The following is a 21,243-nucleotide window of genomic DNA, read 5'->3' on the forward strand; positions in this document are numbered from 1 at the left end:
TGTGTATATATTTATTATGTTAGTTATCCATTAGTTCATTATATTTATAATTTTCAATAAATTTAATCTATTTAATTTATTTTTAGTATAAAATTTATATAATATAATTTTAATACAAAAATAAATTATTAATATTTATATTTTCTATTTTATGTTGATTTTAATATATTTATATATTTTACAATTAAAATAATTTATATATAAAAATTAATTATTTTAAATTTATAAAAGTAAAACTATAATATAATAAAATATTCTAATATAATTAATAAATAATGAAAATATATTTATTTGTATAAAATGCATAATAAAAAAACGTTAGATAAGTTAGTTTTTTTACTGATCAAACATCTAAAAAATGTTCAATAAACTAAAAGCTTTTAAAAAAATAATTTGCCAAATACCCTCCAAATCTAAATAAATATACATTTAAATAGAAACATATCGAATATGTTCATCCAATCAAAATAAAATACATATTTTTTAATTAGTATTATAAGAAATAGTATATATACTTATTTATGGAATATGTATTATATTTATAATACAAAATGCCATTTCTTATATTTAATATTCCATATAACATTAAAAATAATTTAAATTAAATAATGCAGTGTCTTCATGGAGAGACACGCTCTTCACGTGTTTAGGGTTTGTTGCTATTCTTAAACTAATAAATTTTAATGAATTTTTGTTTGTTTAGTGTTTTATTTTGAAAAATTTATAATTAATATATATTTGTTTGTTTAATCCAAAGCCAAAGAAATACACTTATAATTAATATATATTTGTTTGTTTAAACAAAAAATATATTTTTTATTTTTTAGTAAATATAACTTTATTATGTACTACATAAATGTTCTCAAAATTATACATATTTACATCGTACCATTATATTAATTTATATAAAAAATAAATTTAGGTATTTACTTAAGAGAGAAATGTAAATAAAATTGTACAAGTAGATCCCATTTAAACAAAATTTAGTGAAATATTTGAGATGAAAAAGATGAGAGCATAACATCAAGCACTCCAATTTGTAATCAAATATGTTCATTTAATATTTTATTCATTCTCTAAAATCATTATTAAAAAAATAAATATTGATAAAAACTAAAAAAACACAAAACATCATTCTCACTGTGATGCTTTCAAAATTATCATATAAATGATCACTTTTCTTCATTTTTATTATATTTTAAATTTTAAATTTTATAATTTATAATTTAAATTAAATTATTTTATTTTAATTTATAAATATTTTTATTTGCGTGTGATCCAAACTCTAACAATCATGTTTGCTTTGCAATAAAATCATGCAGGAAAGCAGAAAGATTGGCCGTAGAAGAACCTCCATCGGAAAACGCAGCCAAACACGCCTTCTGCACCTCTGCAACTCTCCCCACCATCTCCTTCCTCTCGCCGCCTTCCATGTCCATCAACTTCCTCACAAGCCTGCAAATCTCCCTGCTCCTCAGCAACTTCCCTTCCCCCGCCGCTCCCCACGCGTTCCACCCGATCTTCCAATCCTCCACTATAAGTTTCCGATTAGTCGGCTGGTCGGCGCTCAAAGGAAAAGCAATCATCGGCACACCGGCGTACATCGCTTCCACTGTAGAATTCCACCCACAGTGCGTCCAGAATCCTCCGATTGCGGTGTGGCAGAGCACTCTCAGTTGCTCGCACCACTGCACTATCTTCCCGGCGTCTCCACATCTCTCCTGCAGTCGCGTCGCATCTTCACGCGCCACCCATAGGAACCTCACTCCGCTCTCCCGGAGACCGTCGGCGATTTCGTCCATTTGAGCCGACGAAACAGAGACGTAGCTTCCTAATGAGAGGTACAGGACAGAGCTTCGAGGTTGCGAGTCTAACCAGTCGGAGTAAGTGTTTGGGAAGGAAAAAGGTTTCTGAAGATTTAGTTGAGGAATTATGGGGCCTAACGTGTAGATTTGTGATTTGAATTCCTGTTTGAGTGCGTCTATGGCTTCAGATTCGAGCTCGTCCATGCTATTGAACAGCAAGTATTTCGCCCTCGATACATTGCTGAAAACTAAACGGATCCGATCGAGCAGACGCGGATCCTTCAAACGCGTCGCCGCCGGAAAATCCGCGAGGCGAATCGATTGGATTCCAGGTATGTAATCCAATCGCTCTTCTCCTCTCTCTGAATCGAATTGAGAATTATCGAATCAGTTTATTTTCTAGGGTTTATCACAAAAAATGGCGAAGAAATTGAATCACTGGCGGTTACTACTAATTTGGACTTACCAGATAACACGAAAGGGTAATGGCCATGGCGGACGAGGAGCTCAAAATGGTGTTGTATGGTAAAAACCGAAGCAGGCATCGGCCATAGGAGCGCCACCGGAATGTTCCTCCGTTCTCCTAACTCGATCGGCCAGTTTAATAACGTATCGGCGATTATTATCCTGGCCGGCGCGGCGAGGCGGTCGAGCAGCATCTCGAATGGCTCTTCCATCTTCGTCTGAACAGAAGTGATGAAGCTGAGCATGTCGGCGCCGCGACCGATCTCCGACGGCAATACGTTGGGGATGGTGGCCAAGCGAATGACGGCAGGAAGCTTCTCCTCGGTCTCTTGTAAGTAACCTAGCCATTCCTCGGTGACTACAAACGTGATGAGGAGATTGCCCTGCGAGGAATGGACGAGGAGCTTGCAGAGGTTGATCATGGCGTTGACGTGGCCGCGGCCGGGATAGGGCACCGCCACCACGTTGCACGCCGCCGCCGCCGCCATGGCCGGATGGATCGGAATGGAATCTGTTTTTGAAGATGCAGCTCAAGTGCAACAGTCGTCTGCAAATAGTCAAGAGTTTGTATATAGATATATAATTATTGCAAATCACAGAGCCAACCGACGTTAATTAATTAGTTTATTTTCTTGTTATTGGAGATAGAAAATAAAATTCTTTATTGGAGCTATCAATAGAATACAAATAGTGGATATTAAAAAATATTATATTTTAATTATAGTTGATTGTATTTTATTAAATGATAAATTTACTTTTTCATTTTATTTGTAATAAAAATGTATTTGTATAAATAAGGATAATTGAAAATACATTTATACTGAATAGTGGGATAAATAATTATTAAATAAAAAAATTTAATTCTTGTAAATGAATATTTAAAAATAGAAAGTGCAAGTTTGTTAAAGAAAAAAATAGAAAGTATAAATTTGTTGAAAGAAGGAAGAAGTATTTAATTTAATATATATGTAAAAATATTACATTTTGTAAGAAGAGTTTAAAATTTGTTAAAAATGATGGAAGAAGTTGAGAACTACAAAAAGTTAACCGATAAATCATCATTTCAAACTTAGTGTGTTGATTTTCTAAGTTTTCATGTCACAATAAGAAAATTTAAACATACAAATTATAATGTAATATATACTTAATTAAAAATATATTTCAAATATTTTAAACCTTATAATAAATTATATTTAATATGAATAACTATTTTGCAAATAGTTTTTTTTTTTTTTTTAAATATCTATAATACAAACAAATATAGTATATATAATTAATATTTATTTATTTATTTAAAAAAACGATAAATAAAATATAACAAATAGAATACCACTTTTATAGAAAAGATACCGAGTAGCAAGCACTCCAATTTCTAACAAAACATGTTCGTTCACTTAATATTTTATTTCTATATTATTCGCTAATTACATTATCAAAAACATATGATCTATAATATAAAACATATAAACATAATAATAAACAAAAATACACAAAGTCAGTTCTCTATAATACTTTTATGATTACCATTCTTCTTGTTAACAATTCCCATAGTCATTCATTCCTCAGCTGTTGAATATAATGGAAATAAATACCGTATAAGCAAATCCATAACATCAAATCAAATCCAAATGGGAATATTTTTAATTGTTTGTACAATCTAAAAGGAACTCAAATTATAGAGACAAGAAGAGAACCAAGTACCATTTGTTGAACCTAAACTTTGTGCTAAGGAGTTGTAATAAGCATTTAGATGATTCCTAAGTGTAATCAATTTTGATCATGAAAGGTAAGAAAGTAGGATCAGATAATAAATTTTATGCAAATTAGAGTAACCTGTGGCATGGCAGTAGATAATTTCAGCTTTCATCATGCTCCATTACCATCTTCCAACAAGCCCAGCTGAGAAAAACACACACATCCACAGTTAAAACTTGAAAGAATCAACGTGAGAATATAAATCTGAAATTTTCTATTTCAATAATAAGAATACATACATATTTTTAATGATATACAAATCGTTTAAATAAGACAATAATCCTATAAATCTCTTGAATAAGATAACTACCATATATTGTTTCTGAATATATTTTGATATTTTAGAAATCAAGAAGCAGCAGAAGCTGTTCATCATGCATAATCTAGGCATTCAAGAAAAATCATTTAGGGATACAACAAACAAAAAACAAAAAACCAACCCCATCACTATACAACTGTCCGGCTGGGGATGGAAAGCATGGGTTTTACACTGGAAGAAACACGATTACGATTGAAACCAAGAAACAGATCTTACCACCAAAACTATACTACACCGAAACTCAATATACTATAACCATGTACCAACCAAAATAGTAGTTCATAGATGCCTCCCAACGTTTTGCAATGCTTACTGCACGCACAGCACGAATATCACTACTTGAATTTATCTTATGCATATCTACCATAACAATAGCACCATGTCTCTAAACCAAAAGCAAATCAAATCTAGGACCTGAATGCATTCATCATTCTAGTTATTTTTCTTAGAAATGAATAAGGTCAAGTACGAATTCTAGATACATTTTGCAAGTAGGTGTGACTTCTATGTTTGTCACCTACTATAAATTTAGAGCAGAGAACCAAATCCACATTGCACACATTACCAAAGAAATGCAAAACACAATCAAAACAAACATTGAACACAAGATCAAAACCGAAGAACAGAGCAAAGCACAATCCACTACACAAAACTAGAGAATAGAGACAAGACATAATCAATGCAAGAACAGAGAGAAATGCAAAGCACACTTCACCCACATTTGTACACGGCCAAAACCAGAGAACAAAGAAGAAATGCAAAATACAATCCACTATAAAAAATCAGAGAGAACAGAATGAAAAGCACAGAGAAGAAAATGCAAAACAGATCAGAGCAATGCGTTAAACAGACCTCTCCTCACTCAGCCGCTGAATGTGATGCAAGCCATGGCAGACATTTAGAACTGTGATTCCAAACAAGTAGTAATCTGGGATCTTCAAAGTTCAAAACTTGAAGCAAACAATAACAAGCATGATCACCAATATCACAACAAATGTCAAATTACATGCCAGATTTTCGTAACATGTTACCACCTGTAATTTGTTCCAAATTTGGCAATATGAAGACTTCTAGAAACACAATGCCAATCTCGAGAAAGACAAAAGCACAAGCATTTGTGATTGCATCTATATAGATCAGAACAGGAAAAAGAACAAAACCACATAGGACAAACGAACGTAGACCAATATTTCATTCAATAAAAGATCAAATACAAAGGGAAAACTTGTTCGTAAACAACTACCAAACAACATGAAGCAAAAACCTTAGGAGATCACAAAAGATTTCAGATTCATTGATGTCGGAGTTGTTACGTCAGCAGTTGCCACAATTATTATCCCATAACAAAACAACAATCAAGCAATCACATTTTTAAGTCTCTTGATCCATCTTTACTTTCTTATGCGCTCCAAACGCCCTACCAATGGTATCGACAATCTTTCTTTGTGCTTCAAGAATCATGTCCATTTTCTTCTTCTCCATCTCCATACGATACCTCTCTGTCTCCCGCATCATTTCAATCTTCTTATTCTCCATTCTCATAAATGTATCTGCAAAACCGCTAATTTCTGCTGCCAACTCAGTTCCAACACCACCTCCCCCGACCCCCACCTGCGGCCTTTCCTCCACCAAATCATCCAAAGAATCATCGTTGTCGTCATCATCGTTGTCATCATCATCATCATCATTATCAATCTCATCCCCAACATAATACTGCTTTCGCTTCCCATTCATTGCTCCTCTCATCATGCTAGCATCCCTAATGCTACCCCCACCAACTCCCCTATCCATTGTGCCCAAATTTCTACTCCTATTCCCACTCTTTGCATTGCTGCGTACTATGTTATTAATACTTTTGGACTTACTTTTTGCCATGGCCTCCACACTATATCCTCCTGCATTCCATTCCTCATCACTCTCATCAGACACATCACCACTGCCACGATAATTGCTGTTGTAATAGTAATCTGCAGAATTAGCATATGAATTACCATAACCATGGGTAAAGCTGTTGCTATGATTACCATTACTAGCAGCAACGTTTGGGGAAGACTTAACCACAGCAATTGGACGCGCATTGAGAGGCATCGGACCGCGCTCCATCTGATCCATGTATTCAAAATACTGCCATGAATTAGGGTAGGGCTTCTTCAGCTCGGAACGATACCGTTTTCGGAGCTTCTCTATCTTGTGGCGGCACTGTGTGGAGGTTTTAGATGGCTCGTCCAAGCCGCAGCGTGCGGCGACGGTGACGGCGACTTCCTCCCACTGGAAAGCCTTCAGTTGCCCCTTCTTGAGAGAGTACCATTTCTCTTGGTAGGCTTGAATTAGGGCTAGGGTTTCCTGGTGCGTCCAAGGGAAGGGCGGCAGCTTTTTCGGGGGGGAAAGGGGTTTAGACCCCTGCGGAGGTAGGAGGAGGAGCTTCTGATTCGGCGAGGGGGAGGGGGAGGCGGAGAGACGAGACGGCGGCGGAAGGGGGAGGAGAGGCGGTGGCGGGGAGGCAGAGCGTGATGGAGAGGGGGAAGAGGCCATGGGTATGTTAGATTTGATTGGTCAACTCGAGAGAAGATTAGAGGAATTTAAAGGAATGAGAGGCGGCGGTGGCGGTGGCGGTGGCGGTGCGGCGGAGGTCGGCGGTGAGATAGTAGAGTAGGCCAGTAGGGGTTTACAGAGAGGAGCCCTGTACGTGTAGTGTGATCGAGGTGGAGTACAAAATGCCTCCGGTATTGTTTCCTGCAGTTACATGCAGTTATAAGAAGGCATGTTTGTGTCGTGTTTTTCAATAGGTTCTCTGACTCTGTGTTCATAATTAGTACATAATTTAAAAAAAAAAAACTAACTTATTAGTCCAAGATAGCAACTGATCATAGTCATGTCAATTGTCAAATAGAACATATAACAAAGCGAACTGTACAAACTGGACATGCTTCACTTGAAACTCAGGAACCATAAAATATTAAATACATGGGAAAATTGCATGGCATCCCTACATGCTTCATAATGAAAATCTTCAGATCACAGATCAACAATCTCATATAGGAATAGTTGAAGATTCTTGTAATGAAAACACCAATGTAGCTGGGAAATGAGGATACCAATTCAAGGCGGCCGGGCTGTCTTCGGAATTAACGAACATTAGGTGTGCCGTGAAGAGGTACTAATTCGAAGCCAACTTCTTTTACTGCCCTGCATTGTAATGCAAACATTCAGCACACATAGTGCCATCGATATAAGGAATGATCTACTGAAATGAGTAAAAACCAATTAGCATTCCGCAGTGAACACTGACCCTTGAATTGATCTCTTTCAAATTCTCCAAGGATTCGGAAAGCTCTACTTGTTTGGATGTTGCTTCGCGTAGAGCCTAGCAGGGATATTCAGATATTCTAATCACGAATCGTTAAGAGATAACCAGCAGACAATCGGAAGGAAACCATTTGTTGAAGTGAGAATTAGCAAAGCTTGAATTGGATTTACCTTTTTGGTCTTTTGCAAGTCGTACTCAATAGATTTTATTCGGCTCATGTACTCGCGCAGTATGTCATCTTTGTCTGGTGGCATTTTTGCAGGTTTTTTAAGAACTTCGGTTACCATATCTTCCAAATGCTGCAACTTATGGCAACATGGATTGAGAAGCTCGTTGCTACTTTGCTGTGTAGTATCTAGCTGAGGACTTGAACTGGAGAATGGAGGTCCTTGATGAATGTCTTCTACTCCATTGACGTTTGCTGTCTTGAAAAATAATTTAAGAAGCCAACCGAGCAAAGAGCATAAGCATGCGACTAGTCTGAATATGACATCTGTGCCAGCAGTTGTGACAGATCCCCTTGGTAGCCTACGTTCAGGTACCCTAGTCAAGTTTGCTGCAAGATCTGAATAAGAGTATTTTCAGATAAACATGATCCCTACTTCACCTCAACTATTGGTTATTCACTATCCTATAATAACAATATTCATCCTTTTGGTGAGTGTTGATTGATTCTATGAACTGCAAGTCTCTAAACAGTTTTTATCACTTTCCACCTTCACAGAAACGCCAACACTTTTCTGTATCCGTGCAAAGGCCATATGTTGGTGCCAATCAATTAACAGAGAAGGTATTGTTCTTACACAATATTAGATGCAATTTGCAGTCATTTATAAGATGCATCATCTTTCCAGTATGCTAGAATGGTGACAAGGAATTTGATTAGACGGACACTATATGTGAACTTACTTACTTGATGGAAAATGATTTTCAACTTCAACCCCATGCCCTGGTTGTACTGTTGATACTGTATCCTGCATAAAAATAAAACACACCAAATAAATACATAGAAGCTGTTGATTCTGGTATGAGTTTTCAGAAAACTCAAGCTAAGCTCAACCTCAGTATCATCTGTCAGTCGAGAGAAAATTAAAGCAAAACACCTCACACCCACTATATATTAAGTAGATAGAAGAAAGCTCAATCTGAAATTCTACGGCATGAACATATGTTTTCACAAATGCAAATTTCTTTCAACTTTAATACAAGGAAAATCATGGATTATCATTATTTCAGTTCCAATTAGCAAACCTACGAAGAAGTGCAAACATGAATATGATTTAATAGAGTGGAGCTTAACAAAGCACAATTCATATAATGTCCAAACCATTATATTTTTATCAGCATTATCTATACAAATCAAAATTGTTTACAATCCTGACAAACCTTTGCTTAATGCATGTTGAACTTGCCTACTTCATCTTGCACTCTGTCTAGTTTAAACTCACATCAACTTTGAATTTTAAAATTATGATGCTGTGCATGCTTACTTACATCACTGCAATGTGCTGCTGCTTCCAAGGTTCTGTCAGAGGAGTGTCTCACCCAAGAAAGTGGGACACTTTTACCCCTTGGGTCCTGTATAAGAAACCATCTATTGCTCAAAAGTCTAGTTATCCTGAAGTGACTACGGAATAATGGTCATCAGCTTTAGATTACCTGTAACTCAATTTGTTTGATTTCGAAACCACCATCACTAGAGTCGCTGCACTGAAAAGTTCAACCAAGTTGTGAGAAGCATTTAACTAACTTTCTTAGCATGAGATGTGAAATACAAAACCACAAAAACAGGGCACTAACATTAATATTTTTTTGTCAACATTTTTGCCTTGAAAGCAATTACCTTAAATAGAAAATCACCACTCCCTGAAAAGCTTCCAATATTTCTTTGGAAGATTGATTCACTATTATGTAAACCATGTACCAGCTGCAAGTGCGAGTGGGAAGTAAGCCTGGTTAAATGCAAACAGAATATAGAAATTGTGCAACAATAATTCCCTTTATATTGCATATTGCTATGAATAAATATAATTTTCACCTTCATTATTTGCGAATCATGCCAGGGTCCTTTGTTAGATCTAAGACACCCGCCTTGATTTTTACAAAAACATGATCCACCAAGAAAATCTGGCAGTTGACTATGGAAGGAAAAGATTAAGACGACGAAATATTCTTAAAGCTGAAATTTGTCCACACTTTCAGAGAGAAGAAAGATCTGCACCTAGCGTCTATGATTTCCAACAGCTTATTCTGAAATTTAGTACCTAATACCTGTAAGAGACTAACATAGTTAGTAATATTGGTGCTTTATTTACTCCTTAAAATCTTGACTGCTTTTAAAAAAAAAAATGTGGATCCCTTACATGTATTTTCGATGTTGTCCTTGGGTCAAGAAAGCCTTTTGCTGAATTCCAGAGACACTTGAAACCACCGCCAGCATTGACAATAAACATATGATGCAATGTCTAGACAGATTGAGAAAACGTATTCAATACAATAAACCAAGAAAAGAACAAGTACATCTACATTTTCTCAGGAAAATGATGCAAACTTACCTCAGGGTAGTTGTTTCCATCTATTCTCTGCATGCGCATAACTAGATCATGAGCAACTTTTCCAAAACTCATCCAGTTCTGCACAAGAGAAATAAGAACATCAAATATATAAAATGATAAACTTCATGTTACAATGAAACTTGTATGGAATAAACCGTCTAAAGAAACAGAAGGAATATATATCTAGTTTGGCATACCAGGCCATGTACATCCAGAATTGTTGTAGTTGAATCAATGTGCCGCTTGGCTGCAATTGAACAAGCTGGAAACTTTTCTGCAAACAACTTTTCAAAACCTTGAATATGATATTTTAGGAACCTATCCACAGTGGTAACATTCATAAGATTGCTTGGTTCAATTTTTCCTAATCTCTCAATGTAGACAGGTCGCCCTTCTTTATCTACACCATGGTAACCATGGGGATAAAAGCGCTGAACCTCTTCAAATTCTCTGTAATGAAAATCCTGATGGCAAAGTTGGAAACAATTTCCAAATACGTGATTAAACATGCATAGCACACGTTCATCAAAAACCTATATACTCTTAACAAAAGAAAATAAGGTTGAAAGATGTTCCAATCATTTGATGGAAGAAGATACCTGAATGATAGAGTCTACTCCATTCATTTTCCGCCAGTTCAACATTTCTGCCCACATATGAACTGTTTTATCTAGGTCAAATTTCCTAGCTTTCAGGAATCTGCAACACAACATTTCTTTAACCGATGATATCCAAATAAGAACATGTTTGTTTTGTAAGATGTAAGATGGTTTCAATTATAATGTGAGTTATTGAGTAGCCCAAAATTGATTTCAGAAGCCAGGAAAGGCATATCCTGTCTGATCCGACAAGAAATTAATCATGTAAAGCCACCTATAGCTACACCTTCCTACATATAACCAAAGAAGAATTCTACTGATTACAGAAAGCTTGTATCAGTAAGACGAAAAAGGAAGGAAGTTGAATTCAATTATACAAGCCCTGTTATTGTTGTTGAGTAAAAAAAGTAAATAATGAAGATTTTTCAACCAATTAGTATCACTAGTTTTATGCTCTGCACTACTTTTAGATTTGAGCTCACATTTCGACTTTCCATAGTTCGTTATTTCTCCAATAGTCAGCAGAGAACCAATAAAAACCTAACTCAACAAAATAAAAGTATATATATTAGGTGTATTCAAGATTGTGCCCACAATTATTTTCCAAGTTAGTAAGACTCAGATAAGTATCCACATGTCTGCAGTTTTCATTCATTTGTCATGAAATTTGGAATAATAGCATAATGCATTTGGCATCCTCCATATTCTGGGTTTCTTCAGTGGAGTCCCTCCCTACTAGTTGTGACAATTTTCATTACACAACAAGCTGACTCCCTATGGTACCTTCCTCTAATAATGACTCAGAATATAAGAGCTACCAAAAGCGGACATATTTTCATGCTGAAAACATAAAATTTATTTGATAGAGTAATGCTTAATATGGATGAATACCTTAACAGAGTGTGGTAATCATCGTGCCTTGCTGGAAGCATGTCTCTATCAATCAAAACCTGTCGAAATGCCTCCACTGCCTTCTCTTCCTTTTTGTTTGGTATTTCCATAGAAATAGAAGCGAACTTGCAATTCGACATCGGCCTACTGCGATTCCTCACATTATGTGTAGTGCTTGTTGGACCAGTCATCCCCCTTCTTCTCAGTGATCTCAACCTACGCCTTCTCTTCTCATCCTCAGAAAATGGGTCATGCTCATGATCAGGTCTTCTCAGCTTTTCATCCTCCCTAATCAGAACTAGTTCTGATGATCAAAATTCAACACAACTCACAGGATTAAAGAAATCACATAGAAGATAACCTAGAAATGGACTGAACACCATTTTTGTCACAAGTTTTTTCATGGCTAAACTTTAAACAACTTGAAAATACCTGGCATTGATTTTCCAGTACTTCAACAGTCAGCCAGCAGAGAATCTGTGAGTGTTGTAGTTTGGTAAATAGAAATAGAATGAAACAATACTACACCCGACTTCGTTAATACAGCAATGATTTAAATGAAAGCATACGACAAAGAATTTATTAGCTCAATTCTGAAGCCAATATTTTGCAAATCCAGAAAAGAAAACTTAGCTGTGAAACAAAGATTACATAAAATCATCAGGATTCTCAAACAAGATTTGTTTGCCATTGGGCACTACAAAAGATAAGTACGCAAAATCTCGAAAAAGCTCTGATGGAACACCATTCAGACCATCCAGTACAATTTTCACGATTAAAGTAAACCAACACCAACACGTTCACGAGGCGAATTAAAAAGCACCACAGAAAGCACTAAAGAGAAAAGCAAGATTCAATGAATCATCGCCAGAACAAAATCGCACTCGATCAGAAATTCACTTCACATACCTTTCCACCAACCGTAGCATCCAAATTCCGAGTGCGATCCGCGACGATCACGTTTCTTCCCCTTCGCCTAAGCGCAAACAGAATAATTCCGCTTACGCAAGCACGTTCCAGTGCTCAATCCCGGTAGATTCTGCCTGCGAATGCGACTGGGAATATTACAAGGAGATATTACCAGATCACTCGGCTACACAAATCGCCATTCCGGTGAAAGCATCTCAGCTCCTGAAAAAAGTACTGTTACATAATAAACATACAACGAAGAGAATTTCTACGATTCCTGTTGATGGAAAGAAACGGCGTCGTTTCCCAAGAGCGTTGGCAATATTATAGTGACGTCCAGGCTGCAGACACGGCAATGGATCCGTTACGGCGCTTTCGTAACGCCGGCTAATGTACGGTGACCTTTTGCCTTTGGACGACTAGTCGGTGATTTATAAAAAAAAACGAAACTGCCGTCACCGTCACCGTCACCGTGACACGGACGAGGAGGGAAGGGAGGTAGGAAGTTGAACGGTCTTCTGGATCTTATATCAAGTAAGTTGCGTCGAATAAAGCTCCTGGGATCAAAGATCCTCGATACCTAAAAATAAATTGAATTAACATTTTTTAAAAATTATTATATCTTATATTTATTTATTTTTACAAAATATCAACGAAATTACACTAAGAATAAGAATAATATTTAGTCATATTTTCAAAATAATATACTATCTTTGTCCACTTTATAAATATATATTTATCTTTTTAAATAAAATTTAATAAATATCATACTTTTTTATTTTTCAAAATAATATATTTATCTTTGTCCACTTTATAAATATGTATATTTATTTTTTAAAAAATTTAATAAATATTATACTATTTTTTTATATTTTTAAGTAAATTTTTTAATATTAATATTATATTGATTTGTAATTTTAAAAAAAAATATTAATATTGTATAAAAATAATAATTATAAATTGTAAGTGTATTTTATATATTGAGTTTCCAGTAAAATTATTAAATTAAAAAACAATGTTCTTATTTTGGTATCGATTAAAATAAAAAAAAATTGACACTTATTATTATATACACGATAAGATATACATTGTCTTATTTATAAAAATATGTTAACTTGATTAAATTAATACGGTAATTAAAATAGATGAATATATATATTTTGGAAAAATATATATTCTCTTTATCGCAATCACTATAATTATTTTGTCATTTAAATTTGTTCAACTTAAATGCATTATCATTAAAAAATAAAAATTTAGAGAACAAAATTCCCTTTTTATCCTTCAATACTTCTTCTTCCGTCTAACTCATGTATTCGATTTACCGTAGATAGTGAAATATAAGATAAATATAATTGTTTAATAATTAAAAATATATTAATAAAAATAGTTATTTTATAATATAAATAATTATAAATTAAAATAAAAATAAAAATAAACTAATTAAAATTTTTAAAAAATATAAATTAAAAAATATAAAATAAAATTACAATCCTTCTACCGTTCTACATAAGAAACCAGTATGTGTAATCATTTTTTAAAAAATAAAAATGATATGAACAGAAATGATAATATAAACACAATAAATGGAAAGGAAGAGTAATATATTAAACTTCACTATAAAAAAAATAAATAGTTATATTTATGCCTAACATAGAGAATATATTGATTAAAAAGAAAAGCTAAAAAATTCAATGCTCAATTTATTGGAGTTGTATTATTCAATAATAATAATAATAATAATCTATTTTTATTTTATTTTTCTTATGTTTTATTCAATCACGAAAGCATATTCATGATTTAGATGGTAAGGTTGTGGATGTTCTAGAAACACAGCGAAAAAGACACCCATCTCTAACTGACTACGTGGATCCATGTTATGTTCTTCTAGACCGGCAGGCTCAACTTAATTATAATACAAGTGGTAAGTACCCTCTCAAATTATTTAAATTTACAATCTACTTGCTATTTATAGTACTTTTCATGCACAATAACGGAATTGTAACATAAATAATTATTTATTTTAGTAACTTTGATAAAAATATTTGAGTTATCACTAATTCAATTACTTTTGTGTTGAATAAGTTGAGTCAAAATTCTCTAATTATTTTAACAATTCTGTTGATGTTCATAGTAGTTGGGCAACATATAATTAATAAAATATATATATATATTTTAAATTTATTTAGAAACTCTAAGGTATAAAAAATAATTTCATAAATTTGGAGTTGAAATCTATGTAATTAATAATTGATTCACTCACTTAGTATTTTTAAATTAAATAATTCCCTATAAATATTATTAAAAATATATATATATAATACATAGACATATTTAGACAATATATATAATATATATTATTTATTCACAATAAATAAACAACTAAATATCGAATATTATTATTTTTTATATAAAAAATAATTACATCTAAAAACACAATATAAACAAATCTAATATTAATTTTCAATTAATTCAATAAATAGTGACTTATTGATAATAAAAAATAAATAAATAAATAAATCATATGGCCATCTTATTATACTAATTACATCGCTTTTTCATATATTTGTCACATCTTTTAATATGCAATTTAAAATAATACATTATGAGGATCATATTTGCTTGTTATCAATACCACATTGATTTGATTATAAATTTTTTGATTAATATTTAACATATTAAGTTTTAATTTTTTTTTCAAATATAATATACAAAATTAATGTTATTAATTTTTGTTAATTAAATGTCATATAATCAACTTTTATTTAATTTTTGAATTGTCCCCATCATTATAGCCTATAATTTTAAAATGTAAATCAATCAACGGTTTATATATATATATATATATAATGTTAAATGGACTATGTAAATATTTTTGGTTTCAGAAATTGCAATAAATCCATATATTGTGTGGTTTTATTTGACACGCTGCTAGTTGTCTAACGTGGCGACAAATTGATCCAACGGCTTGGAATGTTTTAAAGAAAAGCATATACCACCATGCGATTCGCCCCGGCTAACCATATCCCACGTGGATCTGGGCCCCACCCGACCCGTGCCCTTTTCAACCTCCTTCACTGAATGACCTACACTGCAGTCACAGACCATCATCCATGGCGGTTCTCAGCAATGGGCCTCCGGTTTTGATTCTAACGCAGCCGCCCAATAAGCATCCGAACCATTGCCACTTGAGTCTTGGTTTTTCCGTTCTCCGTCCGAGACATTTTTCTAGGACTGCCAGACTCTTAGTCGAATTATCCAACTCTCGGTACAGCTTTTGGTTCTTAGACGAATTAGGCGATTTAACGTGAATGTTCTTATTCTGGATTTTTATCGATTTGAACTCGTTCTAGTTCTAGTTACGGTCATCCTGCTGTGCGAATTATATATATATATATATATATCAAGGCAACAAGGTAATTGAGTGCATTCAGATGATTAGAGAGATATGCTGGCATGGCTAGTTCTGAAGTTCATCTGTATTGTAACCGTGTGTGCACTTTTTAGATTTAATTAGCTATCAAGAGATAGAATTATTGGAATTGGAACTGGAACTGGATGCGCATTTTCGTTTTAGTTCTTTTGGCCTTAAACACGAAGATGTTGAAATCAGTTAGCAAGCAGCTGCTTCTTGTTTCCTGTTATATATGTATATTTGCCAACTTCTACACAATCACCATGTTATCCAGAGGGATGACGCATTGAGTTCAATGCAATGCAGGATCAAAAGCTTTGAACGTGATGGTACAGACAGCTCTGATGCCGCCAAATCCAAAATTATACCAGAGGATCAAAATCATGCTTCTGATAGTTCATCAGGGAGATTAGATAACACAACTGCTAGTAATGGAAACTCATTTCTGGCAAAATTAGGAATACTTCTAGGAATAGCTGCCTTTTTTACGTTCTTATCTGTTAAGTTGAGGCTGCCAAGTCAGGGATCGTCGCTTGGGATTCAGTTTTTGTCAGATGCCTCGGCCACTTCCCCTTTGGCATCACCTGCTGGTGCTTTTAGCTTCCGGGCATTTGGACATAGAGTTATACTTCCTGAATATGCCCCTGGGTAAGGTTTAATCTGACTTTCATGATTCCCTTATTCTTGAGCTGCATTTTGTTCATTGGAGCTTGGGAATTTATCTTCCTCGATACAGATGGGTATACTTTTGGTTGCTGATGGCCGCTGGATGTGGACTTTTTATCAGTGAGGAGGCATTGAATATATGGGTCTGTCCTTTGTGCTGGTATTTTAAATCACAAGCTTCTATGCATTTACATCTCTGCATTTATGATACAAATCTTCCACTTTTATCATGGCGTCCAAATGATGTAGGTTGGCATCACCTTGGCACGACTACTGTCTCTAGATGGGACGTGGCAATCTCTTGTTGATTCATTTTCTAGGAATGCTCCGTACATCATATCCACTGTTGTATGGGTGTATTGGTTAGTGCTTGGCATTTTGTCGTGTTATGTGGATCAAAATATCTTGGCAAACCATTTTGGATCTTATTATGGCTTCCACCAATCATTGTAACTATTGATTGTTATGAAAAGTTTAGCTTCCTTGCCATCATTTCCTTGACTGCTTGAAAAGCTTACATGTTTGAGTGTTTCTACATTTACTTGTCTAGCTTACTTCATGTGAATGTCTCCAGGGGGGTTTGTATCAGTGACATGATACCGTTTTACCTCGGGAAACTTTTTAAACAATCTGGAGCTTCTGATGATGTTTGTTCAAAGGTTTGTACATCTGAATTATATTGGACCTACTGCATATAATGGCCCTGATTTTCCGAGCTATGTAATTTTCAATGATTTCTGTAGTTGGGGATTGGCAGAGAGAAAGCCATGGAAATAACAAGCAAAGTACAGAAATACGGAAATCTTAGTGGCTTTGGTTAGTGCTACTGACTACTGAGCTATGATTCCTCCATGTTACTCTAAACAATCATCGACTTCTGTATGATAATTCGATTTTCCGCATATGTGCATGGGAAAGAATTCGGATCCAAAATTTTTTATTAATTGCCAAATATTGGTTTTAGCATTGCTCTTTTTGTTTCCTTTAACCATAACATTTTGTAATTTACTTTGAAATGCATTTTACAAACTTCACTGATCTTTTACTTGCAATTCATGCATGCAGTGGAACGGTTTTCTCTTGGAGTAAGAAATCCTACTGCTTTTCTTGCTGGAGCAATGGTAAGTAATTGTATTGTACGGTTGTAGCCATTTCAAGTTGCTGTCTTCCTTCCTGTTAAATGTTGATTACTATTGGGTGTGCATCAATTTACCTCCAATTAGAGCTTGCCAAATATGTTGATCTTTTGATCATGGGTAAAATTTCTAATCGAGATTATTGGAGCAGCAGGAGCTGAAATATCTATGTAGATAGATAATCACTCCATTTTGTTGCAGGATATATCGCCGGAGTGCTTCTTTGCCGGCGTCTGCTGTGGTGGACTGTTAACTCTTCCAATACAGGTACTCGAAACAGGACATGATTATCAATTAAATGAGTGAACTCACATCCTAAACTTTGAGTCTTGATAAGAAAATATTGCAATCCTTTCCACCATTTCTGATATTTTTGAGTAGCAGAAGTTGCTTTTCCTCCCATGTTGCCTATATATCATAAAAGACTACATTTTTGAAAGATCATTACATGAGATGCACCTGGAAATTGTTTGTAACTTACTTGAATAATACATATTTTTACCTCAAATGCAATGCAGTTGGCAATCGGTTTCCTGCTGAGAGAACGCCCCGTCTTCGCCGTTGCAACTGTTGCAACTGCAGTGGTATGTATGCCTTTCTTCAGCCATGGTAACTAGAATGATTTTCATAAAGGATATTACAGTGGCCATGTTTACTACATTGGATTATAAATATGCTAAGGATTGAATAATCCCATGTAGTAATATTTACAGGGTATCTGGACAGTGTTTCCCTACGCTGTGGCTGCTTTGACAGCAGCATTTCTCTATCTGAGGCGTCGCTATTCAACTTAGCTTGGCTCTATTTATCCGAAGTAAGTCATCAAACTATGCTCTCTGGGCACATGAAAATTTTATATTTTATTTTTAAAATATTATATAGAATATGTATCATCTATTCAAAAAGATTACATACAATACTTAAGTGTTGAGTTATAAAATTTTATATTTTATTTTTAGAAATGTCAGGATTAGTATTGAGTTATTCACTGGGCTGGGCTTCTGGAGATTGGTCCTGACCATAATGGGCTTGCCATCGGTCCAGGTCTCTCAGCCCATTTAAGAATAATAATAAAATAAATGAATTTATAGTCTTGTTCTATCACCCTAACTTAAATTAGATCGGACTGAGCCTGCAATGGTTCAACGAAGATACTAATAGTAAATTAATAGTATTGAACAGGTAATTCTGTGAGATGATATATGTATGTTATGGATGTGCTCTTTTTAGTGGGAATTTTTTTTTTTTTTTTTTTTTTTTTTTTTTTTTTTGTGTGTGTGTGTGTGTGTGTGCGTTAAAAAGAAATTAGAAGATTGTATAATAATAATAGTAATAATTTAAAAAGAAATTATCGAATAATTTAGTAAACATCAAAATTGGGGTATTATCAATTGTAATAGCCCAATAAATATGGACTGTCTGTGTTGTGATCAAAGCAACAATTTATAATTTAGAGTTTAGAAAGAGAGAGAGAGCCGTTGGTTCCAAGAAATGCTTATGTATTCTTTTTGCCAAAATAAAACATATATTTTCAAAAAAATTAATCTAAAACATATATTAATTATTTTTATTTTACATTCATAATTTTTTATATTTCATATAAAAGATATATATTGAAACAATTTCACAGAAGAATTAGACAATGTTCAAGAAAATAGAGATAGCTTTAGTTGTATATGGTCTGGTGTGGGTGGGGACACTCACTTACATTCACATGTTTCAACCAACATTTTATTTATTTATTATTGTTATTATTTTATCAACAAACATTATGGTAGTTGAATTTCATTTTATTTTTTCCCTTTATTGATAGAGAGAGAGAGAGGGTACACTACATCCACCCCACCCACATCGGAAGAGCTGACAGGTCCCAACTACCAATGAGCAACAATTAATTTAATTACCTAATATTCAGGCTCAATTTATATTGACAAATTTTAATTTTTAACATTTGATTAAATACCGAGGGATGTATTTGATTTTTAGATTTTTTGTTTTCTAAAAAAATTAATTAAATATCTATTTATTTATATTATACTATATTTGAAAACATTGTATTCATACTTGTTTAAATCGAGTCAAATAATTTTATCATTTTAAAATTCAAATCCAAGCTCTAAACTTTAGGCCAACAGCTTTTTCTAATCTCCAGACTCCATATGCTTAGGTAGAGGTTAGATTATTTTTTCTTTATTTTTTTAAGGGTAGAGGCTAGATATGATTTTTTAAATTCTTCTAGGATTTTGGAAATTTTAGATAAAATTAAATATTTAATTTAATATTTTGTAAAAAAATTATTATTACTATTGCTGTAAGATGAAAAAATAATGACTTTGTATGTTTAGTGTTTTGATTTGAACTTTTTTTTAAAAAATTTTTATTTTAAATGTGAGTAAATATTATTTGTGATAAAATATTGATTTGATTTTGAATATTTTATAAAAATATTAGTAGATTTTGAATAAAGTAAAATTTTAACTAATTTAGATTAAATTAAGATTATGTATATTGTAGCTTATTTGAGGGAGACACGTCCAAGATACAATCCATTTCATTATCAATCTTTCTTTCTTGCACTTATTTTCCTTATTAGCTTCCCTGCATGTTATTTTCTTTATTTTGCTTATTTTTGTCCATCTTTTTTTACTTTTCTTTCTTCTTCTTCTTTTTTTTTTTTTTTTTTTTTCGTTTCTTGCTTCTTTCTTCAATTTTATTTTTTTGAATGCGGCTGTCGATTTTTGAAAAACAATTAACAATTAAAGAAAAAAAAGAAAAAAAAGGTAATAAATATTCCACATTAGTAATGAGTAAATTTAAAGAATAACCTAAAAATGTGAAAATGAATTTACTAGATGAGGAGAGTACAGAAATAAACCTAAAAGTTTAATTTAATATTTTTTAAAAAAATAAATAAATAGTAAAGGTACTGAGGAAAAATCAATCAAAGATATCCTAAAATACCTCTAGTCGGACTATTTAGAAGAGGAAGGAGTATAATATTATAAATATATTATCCCGTCACAGTGAGATGTACTTATTATATTATTTGACTCTTGTTTTTTAAAAAAGATATATTTTTTATTCTTATAAAATATCACATTATATATTCTTTTAATATTAAATTTATCAAAAATAAAATAAAATAAATAAACCCAATTTTTGAATGCAAATATAAATATATAAAAGTAAAAGAGTGTAAAAGTTATTTTATTTTTGACATTAGTGTCATTAAAAGGTTTGACCACTGTCTTTCCTTCTTTCAAATGTCCTCTTCTGCGTTAAAGATATATATATTTATATAGAGAGAGATATTAAGGCAATGGGTGGTCATTGATTCGTTCGTTCATTCCTCATGCAACGCGAGGCAGGAGGTGCTGTTATTTAGTTGGGGCTTGAATTTTGAATTTGCTTTTTTAATTAA

General features: G+C 33.4%; 4 protein-coding genes across 12 annotated transcripts in view; 1 reads left to right on the plus strand and 3 right to left on the minus strand.

Moving 5' to 3' along the window:
- Nucleotides 1-1,206: 1,206 nt before the first annotated feature.
- LOC127239192 (UDP-glycosyltransferase 87A2-like) lies at nucleotides 1,207-2,758 on the minus strand. The gene is made up of 2 exons (XM_051257224.1): nucleotides 2,272-2,758; nucleotides 1,207-2,167 (listed from the first exon to the last, which is right to left on the minus strand). The coding sequence occupies exons 1-2, from the start codon at nucleotides 2,756-2,758 to the stop codon at nucleotides 1,293-1,295; spliced, it is 1,362 nt and encodes a 453-aa protein (XP_051113181.1). The 3' UTR covers nucleotides 1,207-1,292.
- A 24-nt stretch (nucleotides 2,759-2,782) lies between these two features.
- On the minus strand, nucleotides 2,783-13,034 carry LOC127239191 (phosphatidylinositol/phosphatidylcholine transfer protein SFH9). 6 transcript variants are annotated; one of them, XR_007836103.1, is made up of 18 exons: nucleotides 12,606-13,031; nucleotides 12,129-12,173; nucleotides 11,697-12,000; nucleotides 10,806-10,905; nucleotides 10,404-10,670; nucleotides 10,207-10,284; nucleotides 10,015-10,116; nucleotides 9,873-9,922; nucleotides 9,690-9,789; nucleotides 9,495-9,578; nucleotides 9,311-9,361; nucleotides 9,146-9,229; nucleotides 8,565-8,625; nucleotides 7,822-8,216; nucleotides 7,634-7,708; nucleotides 7,440-7,530; nucleotides 4,104-4,169; nucleotides 2,783-2,817 (listed from the first exon to the last, which is right to left on the minus strand). XR_007836103.1 is itself a non-coding variant. In XM_051257220.1 (17 exons), the coding sequence occupies exons 2-16, from the start codon at nucleotides 12,133-12,135 to the stop codon at nucleotides 7,480-7,482; spliced, it is 1,809 nt and encodes a 602-aa protein (XP_051113177.1). In that variant the 5' UTR covers nucleotides 12,136-12,173; nucleotides 12,606-13,031; the 3' UTR covers nucleotides 6,930-7,077; nucleotides 7,440-7,479. The 6 variants fall into 6 exon arrangements, 5 of the variants coding, with proteins under 5 accessions (XP_051113177.1, XP_051113178.1, XP_051113176.1 ...); XM_051257220.1 differs by lacking the exons at nucleotides 2,783-2,817; nucleotides 4,104-4,169 and adding an exon at nucleotides 6,930-7,077; XM_051257221.1 differs by lacking the exons at nucleotides 2,783-2,817; nucleotides 4,104-4,169 and having other exon boundaries at nucleotides 7,158-7,530; nucleotides 7,822-8,179; nucleotides 8,561-8,625; nucleotides 12,606-13,032.
- Nucleotides 5,511-6,891, minus strand: LOC127239194 (trihelix transcription factor ENAP1). Its single transcript, XM_051257226.1, has 2 exons — nucleotides 6,369-6,891; nucleotides 5,511-6,311 (listed from the first exon to the last, which is right to left on the minus strand). The coding sequence occupies exons 1-2, from the start codon at nucleotides 6,874-6,876 to the stop codon at nucleotides 5,716-5,718; spliced, it is 1,104 nt and encodes a 367-aa protein (XP_051113183.1). The 5' UTR covers nucleotides 6,877-6,891; the 3' UTR covers nucleotides 5,511-5,715.
- Nucleotides 13,035-15,694: 2,660 nt separating the features above from the next.
- The window catches only part of LOC127239416 (uncharacterized), a 71,734-nt gene continuing 66,185 nt past the window's right edge, over nucleotides 15,695-21,243 (plus strand). For 2 of the 4 annotated variants that reach the window (XM_051257551.1, XM_051257552.1), the window contains exons 1-10: nucleotides 15,695-15,873; nucleotides 16,327-16,668; nucleotides 16,757-16,829; nucleotides 16,936-17,048; nucleotides 17,261-17,345; nucleotides 17,430-17,502; nucleotides 17,752-17,807; nucleotides 18,024-18,089; nucleotides 18,341-18,406; nucleotides 18,536-18,636. In XM_051257551.1, the coding sequence (XP_051113508.1) occupies nucleotides 15,719-15,873; nucleotides 16,327-16,668; nucleotides 16,757-16,829; nucleotides 16,936-17,048; nucleotides 17,261-17,345; nucleotides 17,430-17,502; nucleotides 17,752-17,807; nucleotides 18,024-18,089; nucleotides 18,341-18,406; nucleotides 18,536-18,616 (1,110 nt within the window). In that variant the 5' untranslated portion in view covers nucleotides 15,695-15,718 and the 3' untranslated portion in view covers nucleotides 18,617-18,636. Of the gene's footprint in view, nucleotides 15,874-16,326; nucleotides 16,669-16,756; nucleotides 16,830-16,935; nucleotides 17,049-17,260; nucleotides 17,346-17,429; nucleotides 17,503-17,751; nucleotides 17,808-18,023; nucleotides 18,090-18,340; nucleotides 18,407-18,535; nucleotides 18,785-19,635; nucleotides 19,802-21,243 lie in introns of those variants that run through there. The other 2 variants (XM_051257548.1, XM_051257547.1) reach the window with 2 other exon arrangements.

The sequence above is a fragment of the Andrographis paniculata genome, unplaced genomic scaffold, assembly GCF_009805555.1.
Source record: "Andrographis paniculata isolate CXL003 unplaced genomic scaffold, ASM980555v1 Contig77END, whole genome shotgun sequence".
Taxonomy (NCBI): domain Eukaryota; kingdom Viridiplantae; phylum Streptophyta; class Magnoliopsida; order Lamiales; family Acanthaceae; genus Andrographis; species Andrographis paniculata.